General features: G+C 35.7%; 1 protein-coding gene across 4 annotated transcripts in view; it reads left to right on the top strand.

The window, feature by feature from the left end:
- The window catches only part of VPS13B (vacuolar protein sorting 13 homolog B), a 453221-nt gene that overhangs the window by 369048 nt on the left and 64217 nt on the right, over positions 1 to 19956 (top strand). For all 4 annotated transcript variants that reach the window (XM_054059974.1, XM_054059977.1, XM_054059975.1 and 1 more), the window contains exons 38-40: positions 1821 to 2028; positions 2346 to 2530; positions 18624 to 18820. In XM_054059974.1, the coding sequence (XP_053915949.1) occupies positions 1821 to 2028; positions 2346 to 2530; positions 18624 to 18820 (590 nt within the window). The remainder of the gene's footprint in view (positions 1 to 1820; positions 2029 to 2345; positions 2531 to 18623; positions 18821 to 19956) is intronic.

Raw genomic sequence — 19956 nt, 5'->3', positions numbered from 1 at the left:
CCAAATGTTTTAAAATAAATATATAAATCAAGCCTGTAAAACACAAAAAGGAAATTTTGACATTTAGTCGTGTCATTAGGTCTTTTCCCAGAATCAGCATTAGAAGTTCTTAAAACCACAGGAGTGGGATAGGGCTAATTGAATAATCTGAATTTTTTAAAGAATTACATCTAAATCAATAAATAAAATCAGTTTGTTTCTCTGTTGCTTTTTATTTGTTATTCACAGGTACTTGACTGACTACCTCTACATATTTTTAAGAAGTTGGGAGGGGATTATCCAAAATTTGGGGGTTTTGACAAGAACCAGAAAAATATCTATAGATCTGAGAAAGCCATGTATTATTAAAATATACACTGGCATAATTACCTTTTCCAGAAAATAATTAAGTATTTGGTCTGGCAGACTAGATTTGAAAATGCTGACAAAAGCTTTAGTAATTCTGTTAATTTACTTAGTGCTAGTGATTTTACCTGCTCTACACATGACTTTATCTTCTACCGCTGTTAATTTGTATTGCAGCAGAGCTTAGAGAGGTTATGTGAAATTGGTGCCTCACCTGTGAACACTATCGTAGGAGTTCCTTGCTCTAGAGTTCCAGCTACTTAAAAGTAAAATTAATAAAAGTCGGGGGGAAGCCTCTGGGATCAGCTTAGGTGACACTGAGCTCCTCTGAGGTGGTGCTACACCAAGTGTGGGACTCTAAGCCCAGACATGCTCAACCGACTACAGTAGAGATGCACTTGAATTAGGGAGGTGACCTGGGTAGCCCAAGAGTAGCTCAGGACCGCTGTACCTGTGTTTCAAGAGGATCTCAGTTTATTAAATGGCCTCAAGTTGCACCAGGGAGGTTCTACTCTTTGAATGCACACCTGACTTGTTTACTTTACTCCTATGCTTACCATGGACTTTTAAGTTACTGTCTGATGATTTTGATTTCATCCCGTACTGGTTCTAGGTCTTATTTCTTTATTAATTGCTTCTTTGCCCTCCCTTTTGTTTCTGGGCCCACTTCTGCACATGAAGACTAAAGGACTTGTCCCCATTAACATGATCCTCTCGAACAGCAGTCTGATTTGAGAAAAGCATCACTGCTTATCAAAGCTGAAGGAGAGGAATGTCTACTTGTTTTTTATTTTGATATCAAGTGTGTGAATCTTCTGGACTTTGCCAGTTTTTTTTAGCTATTTTTCTAAATTTCTGTTTTAAACTTCAGAAAACTTTAAACTTCTAAACCTCACTCTGAGAACTTCCAGCACATCCTATTCATATGCTGTGTATTCTTGATATTTGTGTTTGAAATAATCTGTCATGTCTTTCTAGTCATCTTCTTTGCTGCGCCACTTACTGAGTTTTTAATGCATTCGAGAATTCTGCTTTTGGACCAACATGCTCTTTGACCCGTTTAAACTTTGAGGTTTTAAGTTCTTTTTTGTCATATCTTAAACTGCAAAACCTGAGACGAGTCCTAATGTTACATACTGCACTCAGCTACAAGGTCTTGCGTTCGACTTGTAAGTTCTATGCTTTTCCAGGCAGCCTCAGTATCAATTTTAAGTGGTAAGAATTAATGCTTTGCTTTGAATGGTAAAAAGAACAAATTTGTCAAATATTTTTGTAGAGATTTCTTGTTGTTCCTATTCTTTATTTTCACATTAAGGATACTTGCAAGCAGTTAAGGTATAAGTAGAGCAGGCTGGAAGCCGTGTAAAGTTCCTGTTGTTTTGGGGAGTTGTCATGCTTCAAAAATAAGTAAATATTTGTATGTAATTGTTTTGTCTTTTGTTTTGTTTTGTTTGTTTGTTTTTTTAAAAAAAAAGGTTTTCTGGGGTCAAGAGCATTTGAACTGTTTAGTTCTTCTCCAGGAGCTTCTGTGGCAGTATCTTACTAAAAGGGGCAGTGCAGAGACATTTTTACCTGAGCATACAAACCCCACTTGTTTTTCTATGGAAAGGAATCAGGCCACAAAAACTGAGCATACCTCGGATGATTTGAGAACAGGCCTGTTCCAGTATATACAAGATGCAGGTAAGAAGAATGTTATTGCTCTTTTCTTTTTTTCCATTATGAATTAAATGCAGTAGTAACCTATTAAAAATTACTTGTATCTTACAGTGAATAACGTTGCTTTTTTTGGAAAAGCACTTAAAAAGACATCTACTAGAACAAAAAAAAAATTACTTTATTTCTTTCCATTAAGCTATAATCTTTTAAAAGTGAGAGAAATTTTTATTTTCTCTCCTTTTGATCCTGAGGGGTTTATTTTTAATTACTTTGGTCTAATAAACCAGCATGTTTCTTTCTAGAAATTATATAACAGATTATGACTTTCTTTCATTTAACAGAAGCACAGAAACTGCCTGGTGCCTATGAAGTTGTATTTTACAATGAAACTGAAGATAGTCCAGGAATGATGTTGTGGAGATACCCAGAACCCAGAGTGCTCACACTTGTGAGAATTAACCCTGTTCCTTTTAATACCACTGAAGACCCAGATATTAGCACAGCTGACCTTGGAGATGTACTTCAGGTGGGTAATGAGAGTTTTCTACTTTTATTAACAAATGGAAACATCAATGCTATAAAGTGAATGTTTTCAAACTTCAGCCTATTAAAAATGAACTCAAAACAAATGTCAGAAGCCCTTTAAAGTCAATGGGAGGTAAATTCCACAGCTTGAGCACGTCTTTAGTTTTAAAACTACTTATGCAAACATTTTAATCGCTTACCTCTGAAGTTTTTCCATGACATAATGGGCTATAGCCAAATTTATCAGTTCTGCTTTGCAAGCATGCAGAGTTTTTTATTCTGGTTTGCTATTATTTAATCTATTAGCCTTTACTCAAAGACTTCATTTTATTTGAAATGGAAACATGTGACGAAAGACCTGATCTGAAATTGCTAAGATTCACTCGAATCATTGAACTCAAACCTCCAAACTGATCTGACCATCCTCTCCAATGTCTGATGGCAGATGGCTGTGCTGCTTCTAGTAAGAGCCACAGGGTAGAGAGAAAGGATCTATTTTCTCTTGTTTTGCTTTGAGAGGGTTGAAGTGGGCGATCCAGTTTGACTGTGTGAGATGATGGAACTGTCCTTCAAAGGACGGCTGAGTGCTGCAGCTGTGTGACTCTGTGCCCCCCAAAACCACCATACAGCACGATTACACTGATCCTTTACTCTGAGAATTTTTGCTTTCTAAAATACACAATCAGTTTGTTACATTCTCTCCTGTCCAATGTAATCCATCTTTATAAATTCACTTACTCCTTGCATACCTATTTTGAATTTAGCTCAATTTTATTTTTTATAATCTCAGTTTACTTTTTGCTTTACAAATTGGATCTGTCATTTTTTTTTTTTAATTTCAATCTGCTTGTTAATCAGAATGGTGTTGTGAGTCAAGGGAAATAAATATCTCCCAATTCTTCCTGTTAGTTCAGGAATGTTGAATTCTATTTCATTATTGCTGTAACATTAAAAATTTTTTTACGAATTGAATTATGCACCAATATGCTTTGAGCTATGGATAAGTAGGATAATCTTCCTCAGATAAAGTTTAATGTTATTACCATGCACATACTGTTAATGAGATCATGTAAGTGTCCTGCCAATTTCTTTGTCCACTAGACAGCCAAATGTCAGCTCCTTTCAGTTATAAGAAAATTCAAGTGAAATGGGAAAAAAAAAAAATAGCTCCACTTGACAGGAGGTTTGAATCAAAGATCAAAATCATGTTATTGTATGCTGTCGTGATGACCCTATTAGATTGCTATGAAAGCCAGTGACTTGCCTTCATTCAGGGTGGTATTTTCAGAGCACAGCACACCAAGGTTTTGGTATAGTTACATAAAGTTCCCAGTATAGATAACAGACATCATGAGCATAAGGTATGTAGTTGTGTAATAATGTAGCCCTGTATAGGGGGATTATTGATTCTTCTTCAAGTGGGCATATGCAGCTGAACTTGTAGTAGAACACGTTCTGCTGCTTTTTGCTTACATGCTACGGTCTGGAGAATAGAAGATACTCGTAATCCTCTTTCATTTATCTTTCAATTGCTTCAGAAGTACAATTGAAACCAATAAGCACTTAGCTACCACTCCTCAGGTTCTGTAAATTCTACTGGTCTCCAGGTAATTCTTCAGATTTGCATTTCATCTTACACATTGACCACAGAGATCTGTTTCCATCAGTAGTTTGATGTCGGTTGTCCCGATACAGCTTCCCTTATGATGCTTCTTACTGTGGCATGCTCTCTTCTTATGGTTTGTCAATTTTATGACTAATTAATTCTTAGTAAGTCGTATACTAATACCTTGGGCTTTCAGTTAGAAGGGAAGAGATGAAAGATATCAGACAAAGTAGAGGAAATCTATTCAATGTGTTCAATCTATGTGCTCTTTGGCACATGGAGTGCAGAAATGCCTACAAGAGAATCCACTTTTTGATAGTGAGCCGTTAATCATGGCAGTAACTGTTGTCTGGCCTCAAGGCGGTGATTTATCACATTTTCTAGAAATGGCCATGCACCTACACAAGCAGCTCCACACAATGTAAATACACAGCCATTTTAAATATGGGCAGTATGCATTTTTGTATTAATCTAACATAGATGTGTGGGTGGTATAAGTGATACAGAGTCAGTTTTCAAATTCTTTAGGTAAACTACATTTACCAAATACTCATCTTTACATTCTGATTTAAATTAATGAGGAGGCCTTTAATCAACTGCAGTTTTTCCCCGTGTGGATATATGCCTTTTTCTTAATATACAGCGTATTTAATGCGTATGGGAAATTCAGAAATATAAAGATGATAAAGACAAAGGAACACTTTTATTCACTTCTTGACATGAAACATTAGAGGAACATCTGCAAGCCAAAGGCTTCAGCTTTTTTGAAAGAACGATCTAAATTTAAAGACAATAATGATATCAAAGTATACTAAGAATATATTTTTAAAACTTTCTTGGGATTGTGTATACGTTCAAATGCTAGGAGGACCTATAATGTCACCAGCTGCACTACCCGTGTCCCTTAATCCTTTAATTCACATAAATCCAGGTAAAGGTACATTTCTGTAGTTTGTCTTGAATTCAAAGTTTGCCAGTTGCACATTCTTTCTTTTCGAGTAACTTACTGGGACATTTCATCTAACTTTCTATCTTTGTTAAACTTCTTTTGGCATATTGTTTTAATCATGGGTAGGTATTTTTGTCAACTTCTGCTTCATTTCTTTTAATGGCTGCCTCCTTTCCAAGTTGTAAGATTTTTTGGTTGGTGATGAGAAATCTCTAAATACAGCTAAATATCTTAGTGAAAGTCTCTGTAGGTTGAATTTCATAATCTGGTATGAAGAAAAAGTAAACAGGTTGTGTCTTGTGCAAGTAATGTGATAAATACTGCTCTAAGCCACCACTAATGTACCCATTGTATAAAGGGGATCTATAGAAGACCTTCAGGCAGCAACTCAAATGTTGATAAAGGCATACCCTTTTGATCTTGAGTACTGCTAAGAATATTTTAAAAATACATGGAGAAGAAAAAGCCTATTCCACTGACAACTTCACTTAAAATAGCACACACTTCATAACAGTGAAGTTAATCCCAGTGCTGACTCCATCTAATGTCATGTAAACCAGGGTAATCCGCTACTGCCCAAATTAGCAAGGGCAAAGGCTAGACCAATGTTGATGTGTGAGTCGTCTTCACACCTCAGGATGAGAGGAAAGTCTAAACTTTGAAAAACTTCAGAAAATTAATTCAAAAGGTAATAAGCAAGATGAAGTACCAATGCCATTAATTTAAAATATTGATTGATATTGTTACATCAAAAAGGATGGTCTCAGACTTTCTCAGTTACAACAGGTGAAGCTTATAAATCATTCAAGTAGATTATGGGTGATAGAAAGTCTTGTAGTTGAAGTTATGTAGATGAGCAACTTTTAGGAGCCTGTTTTATTATGTACTTAAAGAAAATAAGTGCACAAAACCTACTGATCTTGCTCCAAGACAGTTAATGTAATATTTAGGACACTCTTGTGCAGATGATTTCTATAGTAAAAATTGTGCAGATGTTTATATTATAGAATTGTCTCAATAAATATTCACATGTAAAGATTTAAGGTATGCCTCAGTTTCCCAGTCTAACAGCAAACTATGTTCTACAAGGCAACCACCTCATCGGTATAGGGCAACAGGGCTTTTATTTGCTCTATAATGTTCTTGTTAGGTAGCAGTTAAAGCTGAAATCTATTGGTGGTAATTATTCTCAGACTTGTGAATCTATCCATAAAATGTCTTCCACTGAGGACTTTGAGGCATGGTAATAGCCTTCAAGCAGAATATGTTTTATAAGGGACATTGAAATGTCTGCTGCAGGCGTATGAGAGTTGTAGAAGATACATGAGCAACTCAGGAACAGAACTGTGCTAGACAATATAAACTGCAGAAGAAGGGCTTCATAATCTCTCCTCATCTCCTAGACAATGAGAACATTGGCTTGAGCGGATTGCAAGGACATCTGAAAGATAATTTGTGGCTATTCCTTCATCCTGATTGTTCAGGTTGCTTTGGAAATATGGCATTAGGAAGAAAGGAATAAGAGCGATTTCTAGTTCCAGACAGTAGTTTATGGTTATGCAGATAACACCACTGTCCGTTCTTCAATTCTGTGATGTTTTTACAATTTGGAGGAGAAAGTTGCAGGAAAAAGAAATCCAGTAGTAATTCAATAGTGACTTTCAAATTTTACAGTTGTGATATGGAGATAGCTACATTTAGGCATTTAAGCTCAAAGAAAGTGCTGCTGGATATCTGTGCTGTGGGGCTTAAAAATGTGCTTGCACTATGCTTCCAGTTTCCCAAAGTCTTACCATGTCTTCCTGCAGTCTTAAGAATCCCAGATTTACATTTGTCTTTCCTTGTGATTACCCTATGTTGTTTGACTTTTCTGATTTCAGCTGGGCCACATTTTTATATCATTTATCTTTACCAAGAACAAGATGGACAGGTTTGAATTGGCAGGGGGGAGAGCAAGGTTTGGGAGGGTCTCACCAAGATGGGAAAGAAATTTGTATGCTGTCAAGTAAGTATTCTGCTTTTCTGTGTAAGCAGGCAAGCAGGACATACACATGATTTCCTGTACAGCTGGAGGCCTATTTTAGTTAGTGATTTTTTTACAGAGATGCTCAACATTTGCCATTCCATTGTGGAGTTATCTTTCCAAGAAGAGATATCGCTGGCACTGCCCCATATCTCAAACAGAAAGCTATGTATTGTTACAAGAGTGTTTACACAAGTGGCCATGGATTTAAAGGTGGAGAAAACCAGGTTTGTCTAATAAAAGTCATCGTATAATGTGTAATGCTCCAGATTCTGAGCTCTGTGATTTATATAAGCTGCATCACCAACATAGACTTAAGATTCTTTCTTCTGGATTGTTATCCAGTGAGAGATACAAGCTGTTAAAGCTTATAAGAGAAAAGGAAGATAATCTATGGCATTTGTTCATTCTCCATATGAGGTTAAAATAAAATATCTACTGAACTATAACCCTGACAGGTTTTTGTATTTGAGGATGTTTCCCTTGTGTACCTGCCAGGATTCCTTTTGCATGCAAGTGTAGTCAGCATTATAACAGATGATGAAAAGGTGAATGCGTGCTGAGGTCTCCTTTTTTGGCCTTTTTTCTTTGAACAGTATCCTAATAAACAGAGCACTTATTCCTAGTTCAGAAAAGTGATGATTAAATTAACCCGATCTCAAGGTCTGCTGGAGAAAATTAGGGCAGTGAGTGTAATTCTGAGGTTGCAAGGGCTTAACTGAGATTTAATATGGAAAGACTAGGTAAATAAAACCACCTAGGTGAAATTCACTCAGAGCATTTGCCGAGACATTGAAATCTCTTTTAGGACAACATTTCCAAATAAAATACTTTCAACATCAAAAGGTGAGGATTCAAAAAATTGTCTGCTGCATGGCCTTACATGCTTATGCTGTTTAAATAAAGCATTTTCAAATTCTGCAGTCTGAAATCTGATCTTTTCAACGTTGTCAGCCAATAAACAGTCATTTTCTAACACCTTGTGGCTGTTTATACAGTGGCTTAAGGAAGCATGAGCTTAAGAATGACTGACATTAGACCTACTGTAAGTTATTATTCCAGGAAAGATTTGACATGGCAGTCAACAGGAAAAGAATTATGATCAATGTCAAAGACATTCATTTTGCCTTTTAACAGAGAATACCTCATTTTTGGCTGGCTCTGCTTCCTTTTTACATTTCATTCCCTGTTGAGGCTACAGTGTTCTGCTGGGCATTTAAGAGTCTGGGAAAAGAGCTTTTTGTGAAACCACAAATTTTATTCATGTTTGATTTATTTCTTACATTCCCAAAGCAACAACTATTTTGGAAATCCAGATGATTTGTGTGCGACAGGTTAGTGATTTAATTTCATAGTGTTATTAGATAATAAGCTATACAGTTCAACTCTGCTTATCGATAAACCTGTCAGTTTGCAAAATTTTTAATCTACTACCATGCAGTTCAGTACTGTCTTCAAGTAATCAGACTTTTCAGATGGATGGCGAAATAATTTAGCTAGCTCTTGTGAATTGCTCAGAAGACAAATTTGGTGCTGTGTCTGGGATTCTGCTTTGTAAAACTTAGATTTCTTGTTCATTCTATCTTTTTCTGTCATTCAAAATGCCTGGACTAGTTATACAACTATACATAGACTAAATAGTGGTTTTATGATCTCTCTACTGTGTGTAGAGTTGCAACAAGTTTGAAATGAACCAATACAGCATAATTATTGAGCATATATCTGCTCAATAATTAGAACTGTAACAAATGCCCTTTATTCTAATGTAGGAAATTGCTTTTCTGTCAGTAGAAGCAGTGTTTACATCCATACCTGTGTACAAAAAAAAAAAAATATCATGTAAACAACTGGTCTGTTTTGGAGGGCTGAAGGCTTGCTTATAGCCTGAGCCGCTTACACGTCAGAAGATCTGGATGTCAGCAATTTCTGTGATGCTGGGCAGAGTTTTGCACATTTTCAAAAGTTAAGACTCTACTAATAAGTATTTTCTTAATTTTCCTGCAAGGAAGGAAGCAGGGGCTAAAGAAGTTGCATGTTACACAGTGAGTCTTAAGCAGATGTTGAAACAGAGCCCGTTCTCTTTAGGAATTCCAGCTTTAAACTTTATTCTTTGTACTTCCTTGCCTGAGAGTTGGATTATCTCAGACTTTACTATTTTGTTACTGTATTTTGTGTGTATAATCTTAATTATACTGCTGTATGATCTTAGTGTTCACTGTATTGAGATGAGACTGGATCGTCTGGCCTACAGTTTCTGTGCAGTCTGCAGGGAGTTAAGCGTAACTTGTTGGGAATGTTAATGGAAGTTGTGCATAATTTGCCTGTGCATCACACTGAAATTTACCCTATGGGGTTACTAAGCCAGTGAAAATTCTACCGGGTGCCAGAGGACTGACGAAACCATCAGATTATCTTAATGACAGATTTACACTTGCTTTTTGTTCTGTACTTTTCAGATTTTGTAATTCTGATTTATGAAACTTTGCAAACCAAAGCCCTTCCTGCTCTGTGCTGATCTTGTGGCACTTCTTGTACAAGTTGGGTGTGTGTTACTGTGATCAGAATATGTGGTCAAAGTAGTCCCAGTACCAAAAATTATGCAGTACTTCATGTATTAATAGACTACTACCCTGAGTCCCAGAGGTGACTACATTTCAACAGCATAGTGCTGATATTATTAATAAATACTGAAGCTTAGAAAATTAAAAGCCTTAGATAAAATGTGGGAAGTTGTTCCTTTATCAGAAACAGAGACTAAGGAGTATCTTCTATCTATTTAAATTTCTCAATACTTGCAACAATAAATTAAGACCCTAATAAATTAAATGGAATACTGTTGCTTTGGCTTTTAGGAAAGCAAGTGATCTTCACATAAACTCAGTCTCAAGATGAATGACAGTTAATAGGAAAAAATTAGTTTGACACTTAAAAGTACATACACTTTCTTGTTTAAAAAGTCTTGCAGAAATCTTCTCAGTTATAGCATAGAGCTGTTCCAAGCTTTCTTAACAAAAGCTGTTAGTGTGTTTAGAATAATTTTTCCATAATAATAAAAGGTGGTATCTGTGACAGATTACATTACTATACACACCTGCATTCGCTCTGAACCTGCTAGCCTGATAAATTGATAAGATAAGTTGGTCACATGTTGTTTTAAAAAGGCAAAGAACATGCTTCTAATAAAAGAATGCTACATATTTCTTCTAAAAGGTTAAAAAGCATTTCTCAGGGCTCTTAAATTACCATATTCTGATACCAAGGGAAAATAAAACCTGGGCTTAGAGTCTTGTTTGTACTTAGAGGGCTTTCCGGACAGGAAGGCAATCTTGATGCAATTCAGTAACCCACAATACCAGTGGGGCATTACAGGTGAAAAATTTGCAGCTGTACCCCTCACCACAATGTATTACAACTGTACAGTGGAATATTTCCTGTACAGAAATAGGGCTTGGTTAACTTTGTTTCCCAAGAGTAGATCACATTAAAATGTTATAAAATCATGATTTCCTGCATTTGAATACTTGTGGTTTCTCAACTGGTTCCAATATTACAAAGGGTTTTTTATAGCTTCTATTAGTTGAAGATGTATAGAAGCTTTTTTTCCAAAGTCAGCTAAAAGACAATTACATACGTTTAAAAGACATTTTCTCTCAGAAGGCACGCTTTTTCTTTCACATGTCTTTATTATAACTCTTTTCAATATTTATTTTATAAACCACAGTACAGATGTAAATTTAAATAAAATGAAATAAATATGCTGATAGGACCATAAATTAATTTGTTAAATGACGTTGAAAGAGCCGAGGAATGTGTTATTACTCAGTAAACAAAATACTAATTATTTTCATTTTTCAGCCAAAGACTGAATGGGGGAAAAAATAAACAAAGCAGATATTGCATATTTAATTTTAAAGCAAGTATTTATAATTTAAATGTTCTAGCTTTAGGACAAAATTTGTTAAAATAAGTTCAAAGAGGCATAAAACAAATTATGTGAAGAGGTTATATGGGATAATTTTTTAAAACTTCTCCAGTTGTGGTATTTAATTATTCCTGAGTGTTGAAAATTGAGTGTGCCATGGTGGAATAACATTTGCTGCCCAAAATATATAGGTATGTAACATGTCAAAATTATTTCAAAGTACAGAAAATCAGAATAAAAATACTAAGGAGATTGAACAAATCAAATACTTTGTACAGTTAGAATGTTTTCAATACTAATACTACTGCTAATCCTAGTACCACTAATAGCAAGCTGAATTCGTACCTCACTGTAAACCACTACATCTTTTTTTGTTTTAATTTGGATCTTCATGAAAAGGGAAAATTGGTGGTCTGTAGCTGTGCCAGGAGAGGCTGTTTTCCACACTGATATGATACAATCTTAGCCATGAGGAAGGCTAGAAAAATGTTATCCAACAGGCAGTTAGGTTTCTAGCAGTTTCACAATGTCAATCACATGAGAACATAATCAGGAACGTAGATGTTGAAGTATCCTACAGTTGTCCAATATGTTGTTCCACTGGTCAGCTTCGATTATATTTGTCACATCAGAAGTTTTTGTTCCATTTAATAGTAATTTTCTTTTGAGCAAATTTTCTACATTATATATTTTTCTGCAGGGTATTGGGGGTTTTGCCTCTTTTGTATAAATAATATTTCAAAATCAGATTTAAAAGTAGTGCTCTTGGCAGCTATTGCCAAGAATTTTTCCCTAATAAAAATCTGGATAAAGCTTTTTATTTCCTACTACTGTGACTTCTGTCCACCTAATGGGAGAATTGTATTTTTAAGACAGTTGGCCCTAAACCAGTAAAATATCCTAATAACAGAATAGCATTATTACAGAGCAATCAGTTTATTCATGCTCAGGAAGCTGGAGTTAAAATCTCAGCATGGGTTGGCGTCTGACACAAAGTGCTAGTTTGTGTTGTGTTCTGCCTCTCCTTCGCTTAGGTGGCCCCGCTCGGAGAAGATAAAACACACACACGCTTCCTGTCTTTTGTGTGCATTTTCTTGTACAGTAGTTGTTTCTGGAACAAGAATAACTTAATTTCCAAGAGGAAGCGCCCACCATCTGAGGGGCTGAGATTCAAGAAATGAACATTTATTCCATAAAAGCTTATTTTCTAGCAAAAACATGAATCAAAAGGAAGCATCACTGAAAACAACATTAAGCAGTTTCTTCTGTTATCTTTTTTTTTCTCAGCTGGACAAGATGTATTGTGCAGCCTAAGAAGTCTGTATGTATATAGTTAAATATCTGGTTTTACATTGAGTTTAAAAATTATCTGCACCAATATTTAAGTAATAATACTTCAGCAGCCTTAAATGAATAGGCAGATGACTGTAGCTTTTTCCAAGAGACAAAATAGATATGTGTGAAAAAGATGGGATTAGCTAAGAAATTGAGGTATTTTAATTGTTTCTTCCTAAATGGCAATGATACCTGCATCTGACACCTTTTGACATTATGCCAATATGTGTAGCGAATAATAGCTATGATCATGTAGGGTAACGTGATGGCTTCTGGAAGTGCACTGGTGTTGGCCCTCTGCGCGGCTGAAGAGCTTAGATAGAGAAACGGTACCCAGTGATAAGTGACTTTTCAAGTCCATATTAACAAAGTAGTCTGAAGCGGGGAGGTTAACATCAGGTCACAGGAAAATCTGGTAGCAAGTTGTGATCAAGAAAGCCTCTCTAAAACACAGATGGATCAACAGGTTTTTCTCTCTCATTGTGTGCTATTATTATACCAAAACTTTAAGTGGGGATAAGGAGTATCCATGTGGTTAATAGGGTGTACAATAACACATGGATGAAAATATTGTCTAATATAGAGTTAACGGATTCTGTATCATGTCTGGACCACTATTTTCCAAATAGGGATTAAGTGATTCCAGAACAGATAATGTGTGACACAATATATGATGAACAAGAAAAAACGTGCTCTATCACATGGTGGTGGTGGGAATACTTCATGTTGTTTTCTAATACTGCCTTGCCGATAGTTTAACAGCATGCAGGAAATTATTTGAAGGACACAGCTTTTTAAGGGTTTTTTCGAGTTTCTTTCTGTTTGGGGTTTTCATTTGGGGGAAAATGTATATGATACTGGGTTTAGCTCAGCTGAAATTGAGACAGGCTCCATTTGTAAAGAACTGATATATGTTCACAGAGGTGATTCTTGTGATGTCTGTGTTAGTGTAATATATATGAAGATTTTTTTCTTCAAATAGAGCAAAATGAGAGATCGCAGAGAACAGGAATCCACACTCTCCTAATTCAAAAGATTTATGCCCCCAGACAACTGTTTCAGCTGCGTTATTTCTTTGTGCCCTGTACTCTAAGGGTGCTGGACTGAAACTGTCACTCGCGGGCAACTGCTTTCCTTCCTACCAGAATTTGTTAATACATCATTTCCATTCTTCATCACATTCAGTGCCACACAATTTTCAAGTCCCCCATGTCTGTATTCCACAGAAGTAGAGAAAAAAGAGGTACCTTCAAATTCTCTGCTTTATTTTAAATATATTTATCTTATTAACAGTTTTTATTATAAGTGCTTAGAGTTTAGGCTGTTTTCATGTAGATGTTCAGTGCTGCTTGTAATCTCTGTCATTAATGCTGCTGAAAAAAAAAAGCATTTGACTGGTGTTAATCATGTTTCTAAAGAAGTTTTTGTGCCATAGTCCATAGCTTTATTGCAAAACACAACTTGGAGATTCTTGGTTAAATCTGACCCCATGGTTAAATAATGGTTTTATGCACATGTCAGTGACAAGGGCTGTGCGGTAATGGTTCTATTTGCATTTTACAGGAGAATAAAATCATTGCAATTAAAACTTGCTTGGAGAGCTAGGAAAGAAGACAAAAAGCCTTGGAGAAGTGTCTGCTGATGAAGCATACTTGTTGTTTAGCAAAGAAGTTTGTGGTTAGATATGCTTTGTTAGTGTTTAGTTTTATAGAGGCAGCACTATCTGTCACATTTTCCAAGAGGTAACAATTACTGAATTATAGCTTAGGTTTTATTCAAATATTTTAAGGTAAAAGCACTATATTTAATTTTACATATGGGGAATTTTTTGTTGCAGCTAATTCGCTTATTCCCACTGCCTATGACTCAGTTCTGGTATTATAGCCCATTTCCAGGCTTTCTCAACTATTATTTTTGGCAGCTAATATTGCCCAAAGCTACTATCTTTCCTTAAACTTATCCAGATCAGGCATTAGTAATAAACCCCTTAGAACAAATAAAGCTAGATATGTAGCAATCAAAGATTCTAAGTCAACTAAATCTTTTGCAAGCTTCAAACTCAAAAGCTTACAGTTTTAACAGTCCCAAAACATGACCTGTGTTTTGTATATGTGATCACACAAAGTGCATCATTGGCTTTTTCCTTCTAATGTGCAGATGAAGTCTTGAAACACGCTGCTTCGGTAGAGTACTTGACATATTACAACACAGCAAAAAAAATCATGAGACATATAAATAGGAATAATCTTTTCAACATGCTTGCCAGTATACTTTTCAGCCTGCTTTAGTTGTTAGGTGATATGTTCTTTGTGGCTACTCATAGTCCTGAGTCCAGAGGTCATTCCTGTGCTTTTCCAAATTCTTCATAATTCATTTAAGAGGTTACCATGAAGATCCTAAAAGGAAAATACGCTATGTTAGGTTATACTAGAGCTTGAAGAAGAGTTATTACTTCTTTATGGCATAATAATTGTTTTGATCATTTTACTTTGCCAACGTTTTCCTCAAAGTTTCTAAATTGAAAAAAATTTGAAAGTACCTAATTGAAAAAAAAAAAAAGGTATGAAATCTGTTTGGGTTTTTTTTCAAGTTCTCTTCCGCTTTCATTTTCAGTCTTTATTTTCAATCTTTCTATACTACTTTCCTCTAGCCTTACAGATAGTTCTGTATTTTTCATACTGTAGTGCCACGTATGAAATTCCTTTTTTGTGCTCTTTAGCTTGTTCTTCCAGCTCATTAATCTTAGTGGGAATAAAATTCATCACCTTGCTTAGTCTCATTTAAAATGCCCACTGCTTGCCATTCCCATCCAGTTTTGTGAGATTCTCATTACAGAGACTTGCATATTAAAAAAAAAAAAAAAGTACTATTGGGAGATGTAACCTAAAAGAAATAATTATTCTAAATAGTAGGATAAATTTACAAGACTTTCATTGCAAACGTGTTATTCAACAGCATTGATGAGAAAAGGTAACTTAGGTGTTGATAGGTAATAGGAAGCACAAGACTTATTATTCCACAAGACATGTATCAAATCAGACTCCTGAGATATCTCAAAGTATTTTAAGGACTGAGATTTAAAAATATGCAAAAGTAAATACTGCTGTGTGTAGAAGTACCTGTGCCACTGCGAAAGGCTGCAGCCTTTTATCAGAAATTATATAGATCCTTTTGTAAGTATAGAATTCTAAGACCTTATGCTACAGGAAATATGCTAAGTACTGCAATACTTTAAATAAAATAAAATGTTTTGTTACCAGGAGACTGGGGGTTTAAAAAAGAGTAGGTAAGTATGAATGACTCCACAGTGTAGTATCTAAGATAGCAGATGATGGAAGTTGCTGTTCATTTATTCATAGGAATCATTTAGGTTGGAAAAGACCCTTAAGATCATCAAGTCCAACCATTAGCCTGGCACTACCAAGTCTACCACTAAATCTACCATGTCTCTAAGCACCACCATCTACAGATGTTCATAGTTAACATAGGCAATTCCTTGTGTATATTGGTAATTGAAAGGTAGGTATTGCTGTTTTGAGTGTTTGTCCGCAGGCATTAAAGGTTGAAATAATTCAACTATGAGAAGTTTTGAAAAAATCTAAAACTCTATAGTGACACTGAGAGCAAAAAGAATAAATGTATTGTGACTTTGAGATATGGGTACAAGTGCAATAATGCAGTGTTTCACACCACTGCTGTTGTGCACAGCACCATTGTAGAATTAGCAACACAGAACCAAGAAAGATGTTATCTGGGTCGTTGAGTCCAGCCTCCTCCCATCGGTGCCATGCTGATTACTGTCTCCATCTTATTAACAAATCAAGCTTTTAAAAGCAGCTGTCATGGGCACCAAGACTATCCTTGAACCTCCCTTTCTTTTTCTGTTTAGGTTTATTCATAGAGCATCTCGGTTTTGACCCATAGTTTCTACAGACCTTTTTTCTGTTAACTGTTTCTCTTCTGAGGTGTCTGTGTTAAGCAATCATGTTCCTTTTGTTTTCCTTCATGCTCAGCTCTGCACAGATCCGTGTGAATTAATACAAATTTAACAAGAATAATTAGAAAAACATGCCTTATGCTACAAGAGGCTCCGCTGGTGTCATATGCAAGTCAATTAATATTTTTCCCTCTCTTTTTGAAATATCTCACCTGATGACTCTGAGGGTCACATTTGCTTTCTCCAGGTGTCATCATACTGCCTCATAATTTCCCAACAGACATTTATCTATCTTCACCATTTCCAGCTGAGTATGCAGTTTATAAACAAATGTGTTTCTATCTTTACATATAAGATATGTGCTATTCGATGTTAAATAGATCCCTTTTTCTTAGAGTCTAGTCTTTGAAATTAAATCAGCACTCCTTAGTGATATTGCTGTGCCATTCTATGTTATATACATTATTGGCATCAGAGTTTTGCTGACAGTTATCAGATACTTCCCCCCCATCCTGGCCTAAAAATGTTTTAGTGACTGTAGTTGTTTTTTGCAGTCTTCAGGTATCATTGAGACTTGACAGATGTAGTAAAAGTCCTTGTTTGAGGTTCTGTGGTTCCACGTGTTAATTCTTCCAGAATTCTTTGGTGATTATTTATGTTCCCTTGCCCTCTACTGCTTGAACCACTGAGCTCCCTGAATTTCCCTTCTTAACCTTCACTGCTGTTAATTAATCAGCCTGCTGTCACCTCCATGTGCACTATACTCCTTTCTGAGTAACAGGAAATAATACTTATGGGGCTTTATCTAGCCATTCCTAGATTTCCTAGCATCACTACAACATTCTTATTTTTTTCCTAGTTCTTTATGTATGTATGCCTATACACAGACACAGGGATAAAAAAAGGTACTACTAAGAGCATGTACGTATGTATACGTGCATTTTTTACTGGTTGTTTTATGCCGGCTTGATTTTCAGTATTTCATGAGCATGTAAAAGTGTCATAACTGTGGATTTCTGTATCTTAGTTCTAAAATCTTCATATCTTACTGATTTTGTATTTGTTTCTATAAATTTGTATTCTCATTCATGCTGTTGCAAACACACACACAAAAAAAGACCTAAGACACGCTCCTATCTATGATTTTGTTAAAATTTGGTTTTTACTTTCTTTAGAAATGTCTCTACTACTATTCTCTCCATTACAGTGATGCATCAAGAAATAATCTAAGTGGGTTATTTACAGACTTATAATTATGGATGTGATTAAACTGAAGCTACTATGTATTTATTGATTTATTGGGTTCGGGTTTTCAAAATCACACAGTTGTCTAAATAGAATATTCTATGAAAGAAAAGATCATGTGATTACAAGTACTTCATGATTTGTCCCAGGATTTTTGTTTGTATGTTGGCCCACCACAAAGCATTGTGTTGCCTATCATCATTTTTACTCTGCATCTTTGATCATTTTAATATGGCAATAAATGGGTGATTAATGAATTGATATATTGTTATGTAATAAAATTAATAGAGCTGGTTCAAGCAAAAAAAAAAAAATTAATGATTATTAGAACATCCTTGATACCATGATGTGATGATATCTGATCAATGTTTTGGCCGCATAGTACAAATAATGATTAGTGGAATTGTCTTATTGTCTTGTTATTCTTGGGTAGCATGGAATAAGTATCTATTTCCCCTGTGAAAAGGGGTTGAAATAGGTGTGTTTGTTCATCTTGGAGAAGACTCTAAGGAGACCTTATTGCGGCCTTTCAATACTTAAAGGGGGCTTATAAGAAAGATGTGGGGAAACTTTTTAACAGAGCCTATAGCAGTAGCACAAGGGGTAATGATTTTAAACTAAAAGAGAAGAAGTTTAGACTAGGTATTAGGAAGAACTCTTTTACACCATGGGTGGTGAAACACTGGAGCAGTTTACCCATGAGGTAGTAGATGACCCATCCCTGGAAACATTCAAGGTCAGGTTGGATGGGCCTCTGGGCAACCTGATCTAGTTGAAGATGTCCCTGCTCACCGCAGAGGAATTGGACTAGATGACCTTCATGATCTCTTCAACCCGAACATTCTATGATGCCATGATTTCTTTGTGTAGTAAAAGAAAGTTGGAAGTGTTATACTGCAGCATTTTAATTTAAGTCAAAACAGCACAGAATCTGAGTAACAGTTACAAGTCTGGTTTTCTATATGACAGCTTACTTTTATTCATTTTAGGTAGTTTAATACTTTCAGCATGTGCAGCAAATCCCATTATATTTGGAATCAAGCATAAAGTAATTATGCCTTCTCTCTTTTATCACAGATTCCTTGCAGTTTGGAGTACTGGGATGAGCTTCAGAAATCATTTGTTGCATTCCGAGAATTCAGTCTATCAGAAAGCAAAGTCTGTGAACTACAGCTGCCCAGTGTCAACCTTGTGAATGATCAGAAAGAGCTCATAGCCTCCGATCTGTGGCGGATTGTCCTAAACAGCAATCAGAATGTGGCGGATGACCAAAGGTAATTTGAAAGGAGGAGGGGAAAACAGAAATCTAATGCTACGTTCTTGAGAGATCTTTTTCAAGAGACTTAGGAAATAAGATACTGTTTTCATACATGGTAAGAGTAGCTGGTCTGAAATGAGCTTCACACTGTAGTTCACATTCACCCACGGTCATGCAGCCTGCATAAAAAGAGCTCTCTCTTAGATTTATAGGCAACCTCACAGCATCATATTCATCCATTTTCTGACCACAAGGATTACTGAAAAGTGAAGACAAACAAGCCATATCCTGAAACGTCTTAGCTGCACAAGGCGGTAAAATTATCTAATTAACAAAAGAAAGCTGAAGCACAATCCATTGTATAGTGTAGTAGTAGACATTCTTATTCCATGCACCCCTCCCCATGCATCACCTTTATTCAGTCCTCAGTGCAAGTCAATGCCTCTTGAGTCTCTTAAATTTATTAAGCAAAACTTTACTACTTCAAGAGGATTCAGTTATTATTCACACGGCTTGCTTACTATGCTAACAGTAAAAAAAAAATTTAATCAGTGTTTTCAGACTCTGGGGATCCATTTTTCATTATGTTTACAGCTGGGAACAATGTACAATGACAGATATTTAGTCTTCTTGCATTCATTCAATTTTGTTTACTATGTAGAGTAAGAAGAAATGAGTGCAAGTTCTCTCCACAAACAGCAGTGGAATTTCTTTCAAGACCTTCTTAACATTTTGTAGTTTAAGTGGAAAACCCAGAATGACCTTATTGGATCATTGGTGTTTGCTGATTGTTGCTGCCTGTGTATAAGCTCATGCTTGAATGAGTGTGTAGCATCCATATACATGTTACGTGAAGCTACAGAATTGAGAGAAATCAGGAAATATGAACATAGCTAACAAAATCAATGAATAAAATTTAACATCTGGTTTCCATTAACAGTATCAGGTCAGAAAATGATTTCTTGATGTTAATTGTGAAAGAATGCATTTTCATCATTGAGAAGTTAAGTGTTTTAGACAAGGTTAATTCCTCTGAATGTGGGACCTTGGCAAAATTGCCTTCCTGGTCAGCTTAACACCACAGAAATGTGAACTCAGTGGGAACTGAAAATGAAGTAGTGAAATTTAGTAGATTTTTTTTTCATCAGGGCA

The sequence above is a fragment of the Cuculus canorus genome, chromosome 2, assembly GCF_017976375.1.
Source record: "Cuculus canorus isolate bCucCan1 chromosome 2, bCucCan1.pri, whole genome shotgun sequence".
Lineage (NCBI taxonomy): Eukaryota > Metazoa > Chordata > Aves > Cuculiformes > Cuculidae > Cuculus > Cuculus canorus.
Note: the sequence above shows the minus strand (reverse complement) of the source record. Positions and strands in the feature narration are given on the sequence as shown.